At 39.2% G+C, this 20,035-nt stretch overlaps 1 protein-coding gene across 1 annotated transcript in view; it reads left to right on the forward strand.

Annotated features, from left to right (window-relative positions):
* The window catches only part of FBXO32 (F-box protein 32), a 48,915-nt gene extending 33,582 nt beyond the window's left edge, over nucleotides 1–15,333 (forward strand). Inside the window, exons 5-9 of the mRNA XM_001370399.4 lie at nucleotides 1,146–1,239; nucleotides 1,805–1,989; nucleotides 6,646–6,828; nucleotides 7,963–8,106; nucleotides 9,087–15,333. Coding sequence (XP_001370436.1) covers nucleotides 1,146–1,239; nucleotides 1,805–1,989; nucleotides 6,646–6,828; nucleotides 7,963–8,106; nucleotides 9,087–9,176 — 696 coding nt within the window. The 3' untranslated portion in view covers nucleotides 9,177–15,333. The remainder of the gene's footprint in view (nucleotides 1–1,145; nucleotides 1,240–1,804; nucleotides 1,990–6,645; nucleotides 6,829–7,962; nucleotides 8,107–9,086) is intronic.
* Nucleotides 15,334–20,035: the final 4,702 nt, after the last annotated feature.

Consider the following 20,035-nt stretch of genomic DNA (forward strand, 5'->3'; position numbering starts at 1 on the left):
TATTACTTTCAGTTTCAATCTAATTGGCTTCCTTTGTTATCCTGCATGTTTTCTTTTATGCATTTAAATACATGATTCTGAGGAGTCTATTAAGCTTCACAAAACTGCCAAAGGGGTCCAGGATACCAAAAAATTTAAAAACCCTTATTTTAGGTGAATCAGATGCTGCAAAAATTAGGGAGACAGCATGAGCTAGTTAAAAGAGTAGCCAACAAGGAAATAAGAGGAAAACTGGGTATGAGTACTGCTTTTGCCAATAATTTCTTATGTGACCTTGGGCAAGTTGCTTAAATTCCTTCAGTACTTCCTTCCCTTATCTGCAAGAAAAAAATTACAGGGATTGAGCTAACTGATCTCTAAAGTTCATTCCAGCTCACAAAATTATATAAAAATTTCTTTCATAGCCCTCTTCCTCCTCTTTCAGACTCAGTGACAAGAGCTTCCTCAGACTTGGGGGCAGGAAAATTTTCATTAGTTCCTTTTATTCTGCTAACCCCAAATGTAATTCTACTCAGATTCCATTGGGAAAGTATGACTATTTTGGTGAACTCTAAAAGGCTCCATAATGATTCAAATTATATAAGGAATATACAATCCATTTGGTTATTTGGGGCCGGTTATCCTGGAACCTTGATTCTCACCAGTCATCTTCCTCTGTTCTTATTTTGAATATTTTAAGGTTCACTGCCAGTTCTTTACAAAAGTAGGGATGGGACAAAGAGAAAAAAGCAGAATTTAAATCTGTTTCTTTTGCTACTTGGGAGGTGATTATGGAGAAGTAAAGCATTAGTAGCAGGTCACAGCAAGCTTGTCTCTTTTCAAAAGACATGAGCTTCATGGGGAGCAACAAAAGGAGGGCAAATGGGATGGGGTGGTCCTGATTTAAGCCAAAATTCCTTATATTTTCAAAGAAAAGCATCAAATTCCTCAGCCCACTTCCTCTGCTATGGATTTTTAATTGCTCCCATTTATCTTTTTATTTTGAGCATCTGCTTCTCACTGGGGCTGGCCCTGCCTGCCATTTATCTCTTTAGCCGTCAATGTGGATCTGTGCTGTGTCACATGACTCAAAGCACAGATTAGAGGAGGAAAGAAAAAAAACACCTCTGTATTCTAAGCCTGGCAACTTCTATTTTTATCCACAGCTGTTGGAACTGATAGCAAAATCACAGCTCACTTCCTTGAGTGGCATCGCCCAAAAGAACTTCATGAACATTTTGGAAAAAGTTGTGCTGAAAGGTAAATTTATTTTAACATATATTTGTGCACACGTGCATCGATGCATTGTTATATGTGTATGCATATGTATGCACATATCAGTTTTTAAAGGCATGAGAAGGACACCAACCAATTACTTTTACAGATGGATAGAAAAAATAATAGCATCACTGAAAATCTCTAAGTACTGTTATTGTATGGAATATATCAGGACCCAATTCATTAAGTGTTCTAATATGTTTCTCTTGTTCTGTTCCATGGGGATAAAATGAACCATCTCCTTCCCCTATGAAAACCTTGGTCCAGGCTGTTCTCATTGCCAGCGTATATAACACAGTCTTAGCTGGTGAGCAGCCTCTCCAGTTTTTAATGTAACTTCCTTGACATCAGGACTCTTTAAATCCCCAACACTTAACAAAATACCTGGTCTATAATGCACTTCATAAATCCTTGTTGGTTATTAATTGCCTGAAAGCAGAGAGTTTTGAAAAAATAAAAACTCAAGGGACGTGCAAAATATAGAAAAGAAGAAGTAAAAAACACTAAATAAGTAATAATTTTTTTCTTTATTTTTTTTTCTCCCAAGTCCTTGAAGACCAACAAAATATCAGATTGATTAGAGAGTTGCTGCAGACTCTCTACACATCCTTGTGTACTCTGGTCCAGAGGGTAGGCAAGTCTGTTCTGGTTGGGAACATTAACATGTGGGTGTACCGAATGGAGACCATTCTACACTGGCAGCAGCAGCTGAACAACATCCAAATCACCAGGGTGAGCAGGAAGGCTAAGGTTTGGGGAAAGGGCTGTTGTGGTTCCTATACCAGAATGCCTGAGCACAGTCTGGGCTGGGGGTAAGGGGTAGGGGGTTGGGGTAGGGGAAGGGGGGACCCTAGAGCTTCAGAAGCCTCTGGCTATGGCAGGATCTCCACTGTTATGACTCAGTGCATTAACTGGACTCTCAACAAGAAAAAGAAAACAGCCAAAACTCTTCTCAGGTAGAATGGGCTAGGGAGGAGAGCTAGGAAAGGGAGGAGTGGAGGATCTAAGGGTAAGGGCAAGAGAAGCCGAAGAGAAAATTGAAATTTCTCCCAAGTTTGTAATCAGAGAAATCCTTGAGAAGGAATTGAAGATGTCTTCACTTTTTCCTGTCCCTTCTCAAATGAAAATATCGTTCTTAGCTTCAAGATATTTTCAGTATATTAGAGCTATGGACTTTTCCCTAAAGCATGGTTTGGGGCTGGTACTGACCTGGAAATTACGATTCTATGTATTTGTCACAAAGACAAAAGAACCTTTCAACCCAAAGTTTGGACATAAATATAGATCAAAGAGGATACAGGGAAACTCAGTCCACATCTCTGGGTTCATTTTTTATTTTAAGATAAAACTTTTGGGTATAGAACATAATATATAATGTCAAATTTGGTTAATGTGTTGGTTAGTTTTGGGGGAAAAAAAGCTTTTTTTCCTCTTTTTTTGGTTATAAAACATGCTTTTCCAGTAGAGGGTAAAAAACTCTATTTTTGCATATATTGAGATGCCAGCAGTTTTAAAAAATAAGACTTAAGTCTAAGATGTCACCCACTGCCAAGATGATTAATTGCTAGGAAGTGGTGTCAAAAAAAAGAAATCAGTGGATTCAGTGTGATAAAGTGGAGGATCAACATTGGTCTCAAGAAGACATGGGTTCAAGTCCTGCCTGCCTCTGTGTGACTTTAGTTAGATCACTTAACCTCTCAATGCCCCAGGCATTTCTTTAAGACTATACATTAGAAGTTGCTGATTTTCACATATAAAGATTTCCATCCTACCCAAATGGAAACACAAGTTTGAACCAAAACAAACAAACAAACAAAAGATTTACATTGGCATCTTCTTTGTTTGAAATAGTGTGCTATTCATTGGAATAAGATTGCTTGTAGGAGTTTCCTGGACCAAAGAAAATGGAGTTTTTCCAGCTCATATTGGCCAGAGATGGTGTGAAGAAACTTCCTGTGTCTCAGCAAATAATTGTTATAGAAATAACAGCTGATCACTAAAGTAGCTGTGTAGAGAATTCAAAATAGCATATATTTGTTATTCCTTTTATCTTGTCACAGTATCTCTGAGCCTTAATTTCTGAATCCCTGAAAGAAAAAAGTAATTCTATCACCAAGTAAAGTGGAGAATGGAAGCTATTCAAATAATTTTTTTTTTAAAAAGCATTTGTCTTAGTTATCTTAACTATTAATTCACTGAAAGGTCTTTGGGGGTTTCCTTAAGTTTGTGTGAATTGCCTTTTTTATTTTTCCATTCTTCCTTTCTCAAGTATATAAGTAGTGTGGGTGCCTGCTTGAGGATTCTAGAATTCCCTGGTGATATTATATGACTGTGTGAGGTTTATTAAAGCTCCGGATGAAGTAATAAAAGACTCGGGAATGGTCAACTCTTTGCCTACTAAGGGACTTTGAAGTCCTTCCTAGCTCCAAATGTCTTTAATCATTAATGTGAATAATAATAGCCCTAACTCATTATTAATACTAACCATGGAAAAGTTAATAAACTATGGAAAGAGCACCTGGTTTGTAATAAGAGGATCTCATTTCAAGTGGCAGCTCTTCCACATGCTACCTGACTCGGGCAAATCCCTTACCCTTTCTGGGTCTCAGTCTCTAACTTCCCTTTCAGTTCCCAGGCTGCAATTCTAATAATCTGTTGTTGTTCAGTTGCTTAATCATGCCCGATTCTTTGTGACCCCATGGACCATAAGTATCCATGGGGTTTTCTTGCCAAAGTTACTAGGAAGGTTGCCATTTCCTTCTACAGTGGATACTAATAATGTAATTCTCTTATACTTGAAGGCTTGCAAAACTTGTTCCTTCCAAAATCCTAAAAGCTTGTTCCTTCCCAAATCCAAAAAGATAGGGAATGAAAACTATCATGCCCATTTTACAGAGGAGGAAAACAAAGCTCAAAAGAAATTGAGTGACTTGCTCAACATCATACAAACTAGTATGTCAGATCTGGGATTCAAATTCATATCATTTCTTGACCTTCTATTATCCTGTGAGCTTTCCACAATATCCACAGTGCCCATGATCCTAGAGATCTGAACCCAAGCTCCTAATGGTTCTCCTTCCATGTACTCCTCCAGGGCTCTGAAATAAATTGCTTTGAGATAACAACTCCACCCAGCTTGCATCTCCACAGCTTCCAAGCTCACAGTGATGCTGAGGAGAGAGGAAAGTACTCCTTACCTCATTCTGAAACTGACTGGAAGAGCCAGGCTTATTGTAGGAGTGCCCTTGTGAAGGAAGATATTAGAAGAAATGCTCAGATGGCATCTGTAGCTTGGCCAGTGTTCTGTTAGCATCCTTGGCTTTCTGTCTGTCCTTTAACTCTGCTCTTCCCCAACACACACACACACACACACACACACACACACACACACACACACACACACAGATTTATATGCCAGGAAAACTTTCAAATTGAATCCTATAGAGTCAATTTTGATTGACTGAAATAAGTGATCATTAGAAGGATAAAGGAAAGACAAGGACAAGAGGGCTTGTTGCTCTTGTTTTCTGGAAGAACAGATCCAAGGCACTTAGGATGTGTGTAGCAGGGCAGGGTTCTGCCCCATATTTCCACATACTGCCACTGAGAGAATGACATTGTGAAGGCCCACATGGAAGTGCTGCCTTGGAAAAGGAAAAGAGTGGTTCTTGTTTTTCTTGGTGTGTGTTTAAATTCAGAAAAAGAAGATGAGCATGTGAGTTATTAACCACTGATAAAGAGGCAGATCTTTTCAAGGAATTAAGGCAAAAATTTGATTAAAAGGCCATGTTTGAAAAAACCCATTCTGCCTGCCTGCTATGCTCTCTTACTAACAGGAGTGAATGTCATAATTACTAATGGGTTTTATTTTTTAAAAAAAAGCAAGTACCTTGAAACTCACTGGAAATTAAAAAAAAATCCCAGGATGGTTTCATGAGCTCATTCAATCCCTTGCGGATAATAAATGACAATTGGGTTGAGGGCCTTGTTCAGGCCAGCAAAGACCTTAATGTGGTAAACAACTAAATGTTCTCCCCCAGGGGGAGGGGAAACAGATCATCCAGTCAATCTATAAACACTAGTTATATGCCTTCTGTGTGCCGGGCATCAGTCTGGACAAGGAAGCCCAAAGCATAGATAATACAGTCTCAGAAGAGCTTTTGAGTTGTTAGAAAGCAATGGTTACCATAGGAAAAAACTGGTATGAAGTCACAGAACCTAGATTCAAGTCCTTGGTTCTGCCAATTAATTCCTATGTGACCTTGGACAAGTCATATCACCATCATCATCATCATCATCACTACCATTACCATCATCAAGTCAACATTTATTCAGATTTGCACTTTAACACATTATCCCATTTGAACCTTACAACAACCATAAGAGGTATATGCTAGTATGATTATCCCTATTTCACAGATGAAGAAACTTAAATGGGTTAATTAACTTACCTAGGGTCACACGGCCAGCAAGTCTTTTGAGGCAGGATTTGAACTCATTTTTTCCTGATTCCAAATCCATCCACCTAATGGCTTATTTCTATAGAGAAAGAGGGAGAAATCTAGCTGGATTTTTTTTTATCCAAACTTGTGATTTCTCTGGTATCTGGAGATCCCTGGTGATCCCTCTGCTCTGACGCTTATATTCTCAGAAAATCGCCCACCATACTGAGGAGTTAATGAAGTGATTTGCCCACATTCCTACAGCAATGTGTTATTGGAGGGGATGGGGTCACTTAAATCCATGTTCTAATTCTGAGGCCAATTATGAACCTATTGCCTTTAAAAGCCTTGTGAGATAAGGTAGTATAGGTTTATTTCTGTTTTGCAAATGAGAGAATCTAAGTCTTAGCACTTGACCAAGTCAAATAATTAATGAATAGTAGGGCAGGTCTTGTACCCAGGTCACCCGACTCCCAGGTCCGAAAGGCTACCCACCATACCACATAGTTGTGGCAGATTTTTTCAGATCTATCACTCTTAAGCAATGGATAGCATTATATATGGAGGAACTAAAAAACCTATGGAATACCCCAAATCCAGGCCACCCTTTTAAGACGTTCTCAGATGCCCTGTCCTTCTCCCAGCGAGTGCTTTCCAAAATATGTAACACATCTCAAGAACACAAAGGGCAGCTTTTACCAAATTGAGGAAAACGTCACCGGCATTAATCAGTTCACGGTGGTCTGTACAAGTCTTGCTTGGCCTCCACAGCTGGGGCCAATTTTAAGCATTTAAGAAGGAAGAGAATTTTTGATTCCTTCTCAGTAGGATAAACCAGCTTGAGTGTAGAGGGGGGTTAGTGGCCAAGTAATGAGTTTATCTCTCATTTGGTTTTCTTTTTGTTCTCCCTTCTTTCTCCATGTCACTCAATCTCCCGTGGTTCCAGCCTGCCTTCAAAGGCCTCACCTTCACCGACCTACCTTTGTGTTTACAACTGAATATAATGCAGAGGCTAACAGATGGAAGGGACCTGGTCAGCCTGGGCCAGGTGGCTCCCGATCTACACCTGCTAAGTGAAGACCGGTTGCTATGGAAGAAACTCTGCCAATATCATTTCACAGAGCGACAGGTAATGGAATGGCGGGTTTTCTTCTCCCTCATCATCACCTCCCCTCCAAAATTCCATAAATGTATTCTCTCAGGTCCACCTGCACAGTGCCCAAAGTTGTTTCCCTCCCCGTTTGGACTCTCCTAGAGTACCATCTCAAAGCTGGAAGAAACCTTCGAGACCAACAAGTCCGGAGGGTTTCCCCTTACAGAACCAATGATTGAACTTAATGATAAGTCCATTCCAGCTCTTGAGTAGAGAGGCTGCCTAATCCACCTATTCCTTTCTCTGAGTGGAAATCTGCCTCTCTAATAACTTCTACCCATTGGGGTTTGGGTTTTTGTTGGGGTTTTTTTTAACCTTTACCTTCAATCTTATTATCAATTCTAAAACAGAAGAATGGCGAGAGCTAGGCAATTGGGGTTAAGTGACTTGCCCAAGGACACACAACTAGGAAGTGTCTGACACCAGATATGAACCATCTCTAGGCCTGGCTCTCTATCCACTAGACTTCCTAGCTGCCCCACTACTCATTGTTCTTCTGTTTTCTAGAACTAAACAAAACAAATTTTCTCCATCTTTGGTATAATAGCCCTTCAAATACAACTCTCATCCCCACTCACCCTGCACTGCCACCATCTCTGCTACTTTTCTTGTGGAAGAACAACACCAATTAGGTTCAGGTCCTGCCTCTCATACTTACCTGCATGTGTGACCTTACACAAGTTGCTTCTCCAAATCTGTCTCTTCATCTATAAAAAAGCAATAATAAGACCTATTGCACTGATTTCACAGAACTGTCTTAAGGCTTAAATGAGATCATATAAAGCCATTTGCAAACTTTAAAGCACTGTGGGATGGGGTGAGGACCAGGAATCATGCCATGCAAAAAAATGTACGTGGCATGATTTCTGGACCCCTCCTACCCCATTCCCACTTGCCTTCCCTGCACAGTCTAGAGCTTTTTTTTAATCAATTTTTCCCTGTTACAGTCTGTTAGATGCAGCCTGAAGGAGGAAGTCTTTTGGTTTTGAGATGTCTTTTCTCTGGGTGAATTGGGGGGTGGTATAGGAAAGCTGGAAAAAGCATTTCCAGAATCCCCCAAACCATAATCCCAGGCTTCTACTGACTCCACCATAACTACTTTAATTTTAGATTCGAAAGCGATTGATTTTATCTGATAAAGGACAACTGGATTGGAAGAAGATGTATTTTAAGCTTGTGCGATGTTACCCAAGGAAAGAGCAATATGGAGACACCCTGCAACTCTGCAAACATTGCCACATCCTTTCTTGGAAGGTGAGTTGAAAAATTAGAGGCCCAGGAAATGTGTGTCTTGGAGGCTGTGCAAATAATATTTTTAGTCTTAACGCTTAACAGAAAACTAAGGTTTTTTGACTTTTGCTATGACCTGAAATGTAATGGTGAGGGAATAAAGTCACACAGGTAGAGTAGAGCTTAACAGCACAAATAAGGAATTCCCTGAAGTAGTCCATATATTTAAAGTTGTACTGTTTCAAGTTGATTGTGTAAAATATGTACATTGGTACCAGCCCAAAAAAAATATGCAGCCACTTTAGAGGATTCCTTATTCACACTAATTAGGGACTTTCTTTTTTTTTAACATTTACTACTTTTGGTCCTTGGAAGGAGAAAATCAGGAACCCTTAGTAATGTCCCCATAGAGTTCCTTCTCTATTGTGTATTAATGAAGGAGATCTTTCCCAGTGCAAGATTTATGCTTTCTCATCCCCAGAAGTAATAATACACATATACTTTACTTCTTTCTTTCTTTTTCTTTTTCTTCCTTTCTTATTTTTATTTTTTGGGGGGAGCCAGGGGAGAGGGTGTCTAGACCTGTAGTTTTTTTATCGTAGGAAACTCCCAGTTATGGAAACTCCCTCTACCAATGCAGCTGTGCAACAACTCTGACACACAGACCTGGAAAAACAAGCATCAGTGGCCAGAAAGCCCCATACATCTCTCTAAGAATCTAGTCTGGAGTAAGACTTGCATAGGGCACTGAGGGTTTAAGTGACTTGCCTATGATTATAGGTCTAATATTTATCAGAGATAGATTTGAATTCTTCCTGGTTCCAAGGCTGATATACTATTAACTGGATTTGGTGCTTTCTTTGTAGTTCTTTGTTTTTTTCCAGGCCCACATGGCATTCTGCCATGGCAGGGCAGTTATTCCTACATTAGCAAAGCTTTATGATGCAAAGAAGGGAAGAGATGCCTCTGAAAACCCAACCTTAACTTCCATATTCTTTTTGCAGGGAACCGATCATCCATGTACAGCCAATAATCCAGAGAGCTGCTCCATCTCTCTGTCACCCCAGGACTTCATCAACTTGTTCAAGTTCTGAGCCCTCAAGTGGGACAGCCTTGAGAATGTCCAGTTCTCTTAGGATGGCTTTGGAATACCCAATTTGGACACTTCTATTGTAAATAGTGTACATTTTTATGTTGTTTTGAAATTCCTGAGTTGAGTAAATGAGAGGACCGTGGAAGAGAAAGATGAAATTGATGACTGGCCATTTAGGAACATGAACTTTCTTAATAGAACTAGTGTGGAAGCACAGTCAGACTGTAAATAAACTTTTTTTAATGATTAGCCAATGAGGCTATAGGAGCATCAATGCTATATTTCAGAAATCACAGTGAATCTGCCTTACATGCTCTGAAACCCCTATCTGATTTCCAAAGATTGGGAAAGCTGCAAAGTTGATTTCACAATAGAACAACCTTGACCTGTTTACAAGATGGAAGTCTGGGAAGAAACAACATATCCAGATGAAAAAAGTCAATGTTTTGGTTTTCTAGTTCAGCTTGTGGTTCTTTGTTGTTGTTATTGTTATTAACCGTCATTGTCTTAAAGCAATGGAAAAACCCATGTAACAGATCTGAACTTCTTAAGCCTATATTGTATAAAAGGCCATATCCTGCAACGTGAAATACACCACACCATTTTCTACCTCTGATATCATAAAATGCTTTTTCAACACACACACACACACACACACACACACACACACACACCAAGTTCTCAAGTGCATGTTGTAAATTTTCATTGTTTCTTTTTAACCACTTTCCAAGTGAGTAAAAGGAGAAAATATTGACCACAAAGTTTTTCTTATTTTGAGCTCACTTATCTATAGGAATAGGGTAGTCTTCAGAGTTGCCTTTTGAATGGGAAACCTAAAATACTAGGTTCAAAATGATATTTTTTTCATCCCACTCACAGTGAAGAGAATAATAGGACAGAAATCCACCTCTGCAGCCCAGCTGTAGAAACTGGAGAATTACTGAAGAAACTGAGTCTAAAAACAGTTAAGAGGGTCCAGTAATAACCCATGTCTAGATATTGACTTATTCTTGTTTGTCTTCAGGGTACAATCTTCTTCTGTCCCAAGTACCTTCATAAAACAGCATAGTTCAGTTGATGAGCTGAGTTTGTCCCCGTGGCCTTCCTGAGCAAGACCCAAATATTTGTGGACTGACTCAGTATATTACCAGTCCCCTTACTCTTATTATCTTTATTACTCTTATGATCATTAAATCAAACTTCTTTTCTATTTGTCAAACATGAATTTTTGGTCAACCCAGCCTAGTGATTTCTAAGTCAGACTCCAACGAAGTCTATAACTTTATCAATCAGTAAACATTTATTAAGTGCCCATAATGTGCCCAGTTAAGTACTGGGGCAACAAAGAAAGGCAAAGGAGCCCACAGTCTAATGGGGAAGACAACAAGTAAACAGCTTTGTACAAACAAGATGTATACAGGATAAGTTGGAGAGGAAAGGCGTTGACATTAAGGAGGATCATTAGAAAAAGTTGGGAAAAGGTGGAGAAAAAATATTGTACCATATCAAACCCAGAATTCATATGAAATGTTTCTCAGTGCTGGATTTTTGAAAGGCAATCATTGGTGGGTATCCAGTGACTAATGAGGAATCTCAGAAATTCATGAGTTAATTTTTGCAAGTTATTAGTCAATTTTTGGACATTAATAGTCAATTATTGGGCTTCTTGGTGTGTGTGTGTTTACTTTTTATAAGATCTTGCTTTTCAACAGAAACTCTTTGTACTCTAGCCATTTGCCATTACATTTGCATTTTTGCAAATGCAAACACCATCTTGTATGACTAGCAAAAAAAAATGAGAAATAACAGTTTGGATTTGGCATTTATGTTACTGGACAATTTGTCCTTTGGAGGTAGAATACTAGTTGTAGTCTAGATGTATGAAAAAAATAGAGAGGTATAGTAATGAGATGTATAGCAAAAGGGTAATGGATATTCTGCTTCTTTACCCTTCCTCCACAGTAATACATGAGCCAAGTACCATTGGGTTGTAAAATGATATATGTGCATTTCCTTCTACCATTTGAAATATTTGTACCTAGACTCCTTTAGCTCAATGCTGCCTTTAGCTTTCTCAGGTTCCTTGAAGAAAATGGTCTGTTGCAGTGTGTTTCACAAATTGGATGTGTATGTTTAGGTTGAGGTATCCTTTCCTCTCCTTCCTTTTCCCATCTGTACAACCTCTCCTTGGTTAATTCTAGGAAATGGGTGGAATTTCTAAATTCCCTGTTAATTTGCGAACAGCAAAAATACTCTGATGCATTGCTCCTGTCAGCAGTTGGATCTCTCATAGAATCATAGGATTGAGATCGAGGAGAGAGACCTGCTCAATTTACAGAAGAAAAAAATTGAGTCTTTGAGAAAAGTGATTTGCCTGAAGTCACATAAGTAATTAGTGATAGAGCTAAGATTTGAATCCAGGTCTTCCAATTCCAAATCCAATGCTCATTTCACCACTCCATGCTGCCTCCTCTACTGTCTTTAAAACCAACTCACTTCAAAGATTGTGCTATGGGCAAACTCATATGGCAAACTCTGAAGTGACTGGGGATTTCAATCTATGTTTAAACTCACGGGAGAAATTTCAGAATTGAGTCTGAGATATTTGCAAAATTTAGTTAAGCGTCTTCCTCTCTGACTCATTTGGTCATCCTAGAAAAAGGCTCACAGAAATGGGAAATGGAAGAGTCATAGGGTTGGATTGTAAAAGCAAAGAGAAGAAACCAGGCAGTGTTCTGATGGGAAAGGAGCAGGCAAAGGAATGGTAGGTTGTTGGTGAAGGGGAAGTGGGAGATAAAAGTGGCATTTTAAGATTCCTGTTCTAGGGGTAGGATATCAGGGGAGAGAAGCATGAATACAAGAATTCAAAGTGTGTGTTGGCAAATTCAGCTTAATCAAAAATGTGTTAAGGGGGCAGCTGGGTAGCTCAGTGGATTTAGAATCAGGAGGTCCTAGGTTCAAATCTGGCCTCATATACCTCCCAGCTGGGTGACCGTGGGCAAGTCATTTAACTCCCATGGCCTAGCTCTTACCACTCTTCTGCCTTGGAACCAATACATAGTATTGATTCTAAGATGGAAGCTAAGGGTTTAAAAAACAAATGTGTTAAATCCCCCATGACTGCTGGCCTGAACACCACCACACAAAAGTAAGATGAACACAATTCATTTTCTCCAGAAGTACAAAGGTAGATTTCAGCTCCCTTTGAATTAGGATTTCCTAACAATTGGAGCTATCAGTAGAATGGGCTGCCTCCTGAGATGATGGAACCCATCTCTGAAGGGATTCACAGAAAGGCTAATGGCTCTTCATCAGAGATCACCTATGAAATTAATGCTCCAAGGACTGGTTGAACTAATTGACCTCCAAGGTCCCTTCCTGATCTGAGATTCTGTGAGTTGACAGTATTAAAAATATATTTTTTCCATTTTTGCAAATGCATCAAAGAGTAACTTTTAGTTTTAAAAAATGTTTAATATTTGAGATCTTCTGGCTTAGAAGCTTTGGAAGCTTTCTATCCAAGAAAGGAGTAAAGGAGGGAATGGCACACGCCTCTGCTGCAGCCCTCTTCCCCACTCAAACACCTGCATGATACTCAATTTAATAGAGCCCTGTACCCAACTCAGGCTATTGGGGAAAGGTGGCTGAGATGCTGTGAGCCCATTAACAGATCTAGCACAGTGTGGTCAAATCCAAAGTTGTAAGCAATAATAATACCTACCTCACACAAGGGCATTGTAAGGAAAGGACTTTGTAAGCCTTAAAACATAAAGTAAATGTTTATTTTTATTAGTGGCAAATATGTTTGCAAAGTCATTTCTTCAAAACAGCTCTATGAGAAAGGTATTACAAGAATCCTTCTCCTCATTTTGCAGATGGGAAAACTGAGGTTCGGAAATTAAATCATTTGGCCAGAACCCTCCTCTCTAGCAAGAGCAAGAGATGGGACTCCTGGAGTGAATTATCTGACTCCATTATTCCTTCTCTTCTGCTGGGCTGCCATGTGGAGGAGGGCTACCTTTGAGGAGGCTGGGACTTTATCTTTGAGAGATCTGCCCAGTGACATATACTGTAGCATGGAAGGAGATTTTCAAACAAGCTAGACTATGTCCAAACTTACCTTTTTATAGGATAGTTTCACAACACCATTCTGGTTTTAAGCAAATGCATCATTCCATAGGAATATCCTGGTACAGCATTAGGAGAAACTGAACAGACCCAAGAAGCACAAGGTAATAATTGTTCAGCAAAACTAGGAAGTCTCCGCCGGTCTTCCTAGGACTGGTTGTTAATATGATTCCTGTCTGATGAGGATTAGTTCTATTGAGGTAGCTTGGCATGGAAGGCTGATCTTTTCAATAGATTTAGTTTACAGAGTAAAACTATCCTAAAACAAGGATGGTTTTTCTTTTTTTGTTTGTTTCTTGCTTGTGCTCATGAAGTAATCCAGTGATTATTTGTGTTATTACTATAGTTCTTGACTTTGTAGATTCATTGGGAGTATTTCACACAGAGAGTTTGCAAGTTAAGAACTCCTTTGTGTGTTCCTTTTTTTTCTAACATGTAAGAAAATATGTGTTTAATTTGTCAAGGAAAGATGGGGTGATGATTTACAATGATATAAATCATTCGTTTCAAGGTAGATTTTGTTCAATAACATGTAATTTTTAGTGGTTTCAATATAACTATGTCTCTTTTAAAATGTGCACCAGAATTTGTATTTTTCTGCCAGGCTTTAGAGAGATGATGTCTTTGCTTTGTGCAAATGGCCTTTTTTATGTGTGATATTTTTTTTATGCACCACATCATTGCTGTGTATCCTATCTTCTGCTGTTGATTTCTCTTTTGAAGAATCTGCAACAGGGAACAAATCCCTCCACTCCAGCTTTTTGCCCACAGAGACTGTCTTTAAATACTCCACAGAACTGCTCAGAATGCATAAGATTGCTCATCTTCTAATTCCGTTGTCTTTAACAAAAATTAACGGAAACACATTGGTAAACTTTCCGTAGCCTATATTTTATTTTCTTAAATAAACCTGCTTTTAAAAGGAAAGGCAAAGAGAAGCTAGTAAACTCCAGCTTATTTCTTCTACAAACACTTTCCAGATGTTTGTCACCTTTTCTTAATAAGAGGTCTAAATGGATCTTCAGCTATGCTCTCCTAAGTGCTTTTATGTTTTGAATGGGTCCCTCTAGCCTTACCCCAGCACAATTTGCTGTAAAATATAGCAATGCTTTTTTCCCCTTAATTCTTTCAGTTCATTTGCAAAGCCTGTTACAAGGCAAGCTAACTTCCCAAGGCTATGATTCCCAAGTGTATTTTTCTTCCTAAACTAACTAACCATTGCTAGATTTATCAGTCCTTCCTTTCCTTCCAAATAGCTACCAGCTCTAAGATCCTGGGAACTTCATCTTGATTTTAAGTCTGATCTCTAGGTTACTCACCTCATCATATTTTTCATTAAAGAGAAACAACTTCTTGGAACTTATTTGTTCTCACATCTCAGGTAGCATCTTGGAAGTGCTTGGTTGCCTAGGTCCCTTGAAAGTGTTTTCTCACTTTGAAAACAGAAGTGAAGAACAGTTAGGGAAAGTTTTCAAAATCCAGCTTATACCTGAGACTGCCAATTGAAGGATATTTTGCCCTTTTTTTGGCTTTTGATCCCTAGACTGCCTTGGGATCCACCACCCCAAGGTCCTGAGTGGCCTAGATGAGATCAGGACCCTTTTTGTTCCCTGTGTGGCATGCAAGTTTTCTAAAGGGAGGGCTAACTAATATCATTCCTCTATACTTGGGAATCCTTTGACAGATAACATTATTTTTCCCCCAGAGTGCCAACCAGTCTTCTTGAAAGATAATGTTTCTTGCAGCACACATCCTAAGCATAGACAACTTTTCTCCAATGCAAAGACAATGTAGAATCAGAAAACTTTTAGAGGAATTGAAAATTATACAAAGAAGTGTGGGGTTAGACCAACCATGTACTATGCCTCCTCCTTAACACTATTGTGTGAGCGGAGTACTTCTGTGTAAATGATTTGCACACCTTCCTTGCATGTAGAACTGAATTTTATAACTGTTTGGTACAAACAGTGGCATATTTTTGTATAAAATATTTTGACACTGAGCTACAATAAATGTTGTTTCAACAACAATCCTGGTGTGTTTTCTGTGAACCTCAAGATAGGTTTTACATATGCTTAGGTTGGGGACAGGGCATGATGGGGCATGATGTTCTTTGGGTTTGCTTGGGGCTATTTTCTAGTTGGTTCTGAAGATTTCTGTTTCCTTTTTCAAGAACCTATCACCTTTAGTATATTATTCGTATGCAAACACATGGCCAGAGGAAGAAGTTTACATCTATGCACAAATCTGCAACAAGAAATATTGTCCTTGATTAGGGCATGTTTCTGCAGAATGGGTCTGACTAAGCTTCCTTGGTCCAAAAGGCAGCATCTGGGGACAGCAAGAAAGCCAGATTTGGTGTGAGAGCTTTGGTCCAAATACTGCTTCTGCTATGGTGTGAGGTTGGGCAAATTACTCCAGACATCAACATCTCCCCTATATAGATTTCTAGACAGAATAGCATAGATTAAGACCTAGAAGAGACTTAAAAGGTCATCTAGAATCATTCTCTCTTGCCCAGAGAGGTAAATGACTTGCCTGTGGTCATATAAGTAGTAAGAATAAGAATCAATATTTGAACACTGGTCTTCTGACTTCGAATTCAGCACTTTCACCTATGCCTGTTTTATCATATGCTCTTTAGGGATCCAGCCCTAAATCTTATAATTCTCCATCAACCTATGATCTAGAGCATAAAAGGACCTTAGAAATCACCTAATCCAGTGATACCAAACTCAAGAGAAATGGATCTCTACAACTCCTACAGAAGGATTTAGAAAACCACAAATTAATACTATCTATTTTATATTATCTTTTTATTTTGTTAAGCTTTTCCCAATTACATTTTAATCAGGTTGGGCCCACCCAGAAGGGCTGTGTGAGACCCAGACCTTTGGAGACCCAGAGACAAAGTTACAAACTCCTCAAACCTGCCCAGATAGTGAGCAACAGAATCAGAATTTGAACTCTGATATTTTAGATTTTAAATTCAATGTTCTTTTCACTTGGTTTTGCAAAGGCAAGTCATTCTACTTCCTCCAAACCTACACTAAAGGCTCTTGGAAGTAAAGAGAATAAAGGCAGTATAGTGCTCTGGAAAGAACATTGGTTCTAGAGTCAGAAGAAGTCCAACTTCTGATGGTGACTACCTGTACAAACTTGGATCTCAATTTCCTCCTATGCAAAATGGAAGGGCTAGTTAGCTAGTCTTAGAGGGATTGTCAAGCTCCTGCCTGATCCTATTTCCTTAAGATCTGTGATCCTAAGAAGCTAAAGCATAAAACTAAAATCCAGGGAGGAAAGGGGCTCCTGCCAGGCTTAATGAGCACCGTTTCTTCCTTACTTGGACTTCACACCTCATAATTGGAATAGGCTCACAGATTTGGAGTTAGAAGGGGCCTTAGAAGTCTTCTGATCCAATCCTGTGATTTGACAGATGAGGAAAGTCAGCCACAGAGAGATGAATTGACTTGCCTGTGGTCACACAAGCAGTAAGTAACAAAACCAGGATTCCATTCTTGTTCCTATGACTCTACATTTGCCAGGGCCAAATTAGGCCATCACCTGTGGGTGGTATAATTTGAAGAGTGTCCAAAGTCAACATAGCCCAAAAGTCTCTCTCACTCTGGAATATCATTTGCAATAAGGAATTACATCCCTGGAAACCCAGTTTTCCCACTTGAGGTGGGGCAAAAAGTCAGAATTGGCCTGTTTACAAAATCTTCATGGTTTAATTCAGCTACAGATGTTTTGAATTCAGAGGAGCACAGAACCTCAGAGCTTGAAGGGACTTCAAAGAACTCCTATGGATGGATCTAATCCCCTTTTTACAGGCAACTGAGACTATGAGGGATTAGTAATTCACCCAAGAAATTGAAAAGTATTTCCTATCAAATGTCTATTCAGCAAGTATCACCTCTACTGGATAATCAGGAAAGTAAAGTAAAAACAATGAAATGAGGGGAGCCCTGGGAAGCTGGTAAATGAACGAGGGGACTGGCAATACCAAACTATATGCTAGTATAGAAATTAATCAATGTCAGGAAACATAAAACTATAAAATGAAGGGAGATAGATTAAATGATCTCTAAAATCCATCCCAGCTAAGGCAGCTAGGTGGTATAGTGGAGAGGGCATGGGGTTTGGAATCAAGAAGACTCATCTTTATGAATTCAAATCCAGCCTCAGACACTTAGCAGAAGTGTGTGTGATCTTGGGTTTATCTCAGTTTCGTCATCTATTAAAAGAACTGGAGAAGAAAATGGCAAACCACTTCAATATCTTTGTCAAGAAAAGACCAAATAGGGTCACAAAGATTCAGACACAGAAAAATAGTCCAACAACACAAAAAAAAAGTTTATGTCAGCTCTATATCTTATCATCCTATGATGCAGGGATGATGATCCAAGAGGAAATGTGGAGTAACTAGAGTTTGTTGAGTAGGGGGAAACTGACATAGAATCACTAGATTTAAGAGTTGGAAGGCACTTCAGTGGGCATCTAGCCCAACTCTTTACATAAAAGGAATCTCCAAGGAGAGGGAACCTACCACCTCTCCAGGATGTCCATTCCACTTTTGAACAGCTCTAATTGTTAGAAATATTTTTCCTGACATCAAACCTAAATTTATCTTTTAGTAACTCAGGTGTTCCTGTTTCTATCCTCTGGGGCCAAATGGTTTAACTCATTCTCTACATAACAGCTCTTGAAAGATTTGTTTCTCCTGAGAACCTTCATATTCAGATTTGTGTTTTGAAAATTATATTGATGGTTATTATTCAGAAGGTTATTGTAATGGTCCAGACAAGAAGGGATGAGAACCTGCACCACAGCAGTGGAAGGATCAGAGGAGAAAAGAGGGTAAAGATGAAGGATGTCGAGAAGGCACAAGCAATAGGACTTGGCAATTGATTGTGCAAGAAGGATGAGAGAGTCAGCAGTCACCAATGACACCAAGGTTGTGAGTCTGAGGAAGAGGGAGGATAGTGATGCCCTCCACAGTAACAGAAAAGTTAGGAAAGGAGGGGAAGGTTTGGAAGAATGATTAGTTCAGTTTGGTGATATGGTGTCTTTTAGATGTCTATGGAACATCCAGCTCAAGATGTCCAATAAACAGTTGAAACTGTGAATGCAGAGGTCACCAGAGAGGTTAGGGAAGGACAAATAAACCTGAGAATCAACTGCATAGACATAATAGCTGAATTTAGGGTAACTGATGAGATCACTAAGTGGGATAATACAAGGAACAAAGAGAAGGGGAGCCCAGAACAAAAAAAATCGACAATTTAGTGGATATGATCTGCATGAAGACACAGCAAATGAAACTGAGAAGGAAAAGTCAGGCAGGAAAGAGGAGAATGTGCAGAGTCACAAAAATGGAGACAAGAGTATTAAGGAGAAGAAGGTGATCATCATCATCAAAGACTGCAAAGAGGTCAAGAAGAATGAGGACTGAGAAAAGATCATTAGATCTGACAATTAAGAGTTCATCAGTAACTTTGGAGAGAGCAGTTTTTGTTGAAGGATGAGGTTAGAAGCCTGAATGTAGAGATTCAGAAGGGAGGAGGTATGAGTGAAAGGGTGGCCAGGGAGGCTGCTGGATGAGTAAAAGATGGAAAGTGGGATAAAGGACAAGATTTAAGATGAAGATTAGTTAGTAACCTATGGAACTAGCATTCCAGAGAACAAAGCACAAGGGATGGGGAGTTTTTAGTTTCATCAGAGTTGGAAGGGACCTCAGAATGCTTAATCAATCTCTAAATAAGAATCCCCTCCACAATATCTCTGAAAAGTGGCAATGGAGTTTCTGCTTGAAGACCTCTAAGGAGGAGGAAGTCAGTACCTTCTGAGTCAGTCCATCTCATTTTTGGATGACTCTCATCAGTAGGAAGCTTTCCCTATGTTGAGCTGAAGTCTGCCTATCCATAGCTTCCATTTAAAGCTCTTAGTCTTGCCCTCTGAAGCCAAAGGGAATATCTAATCCCCCTTCTATATGATAGTGCTTCAAGTACTTGAAGACTATTGCATCTTCCTCCCCTTCTCCTAGTCTTCTCTTCCCCAGGTTAAGCATCCATCAATACTTCAACTGATCCTATGGCATGGCCTCCAGTCCCTCCTTGTCCTGATCACTCTCCTCTAGACATGTTCCAACTTATCAATATCCTTCCTAAAATGTTTAGCTCAGATCTGAATACCATAGATGTGGCCTAATCAGGGCCAAGTTCTTCCATTCAAACAAAGGAGTGTTTAAATCCAAACATATACTTTCAAAACTTTTAGAAGAGTTAAAGGCAAGGGTTCCCTGAAATAATCTCATAATTATAATTCACATTTATATATTCCCTCTCTGTTATGAGTACTTTATGTACATCACTGGATAAGCAACAAGCCCTTTACACATTCTTCACAGCTTCTGGTGCAGTCAGTTCTTATATCTATGCTGGGAACCAAGAACCAGGGTTTGGAGACCAAGTCTTATCCAAAAAAAAAAAAAAAATATATATATATATATATATACACATACGCACACATACACACATGCACTCATGCACATTCAGTGTTTCTTCAAAGGAATTATTTCTAGAAAACTGTGAATTTCAAGTTTGGATTAGGTTATAAGCACAAGATCATTAAGATACCAATTATATTTCCAGTATTAGTGGCCTTAATCTTCTCTCAATGCCTTCCAGATGGTCCCTGGGAAATTCAGGGTGCAGCAGAAGTCTTTAAGGA

The sequence above is a fragment of the Monodelphis domestica genome, chromosome 3 (assembly GCF_027887165.1).
Source record: "Monodelphis domestica isolate mMonDom1 chromosome 3, mMonDom1.pri, whole genome shotgun sequence".
NCBI classification, from domain to species: Eukaryota; Metazoa; Chordata; class Mammalia; order Didelphimorphia; family Didelphidae; genus Monodelphis; species Monodelphis domestica.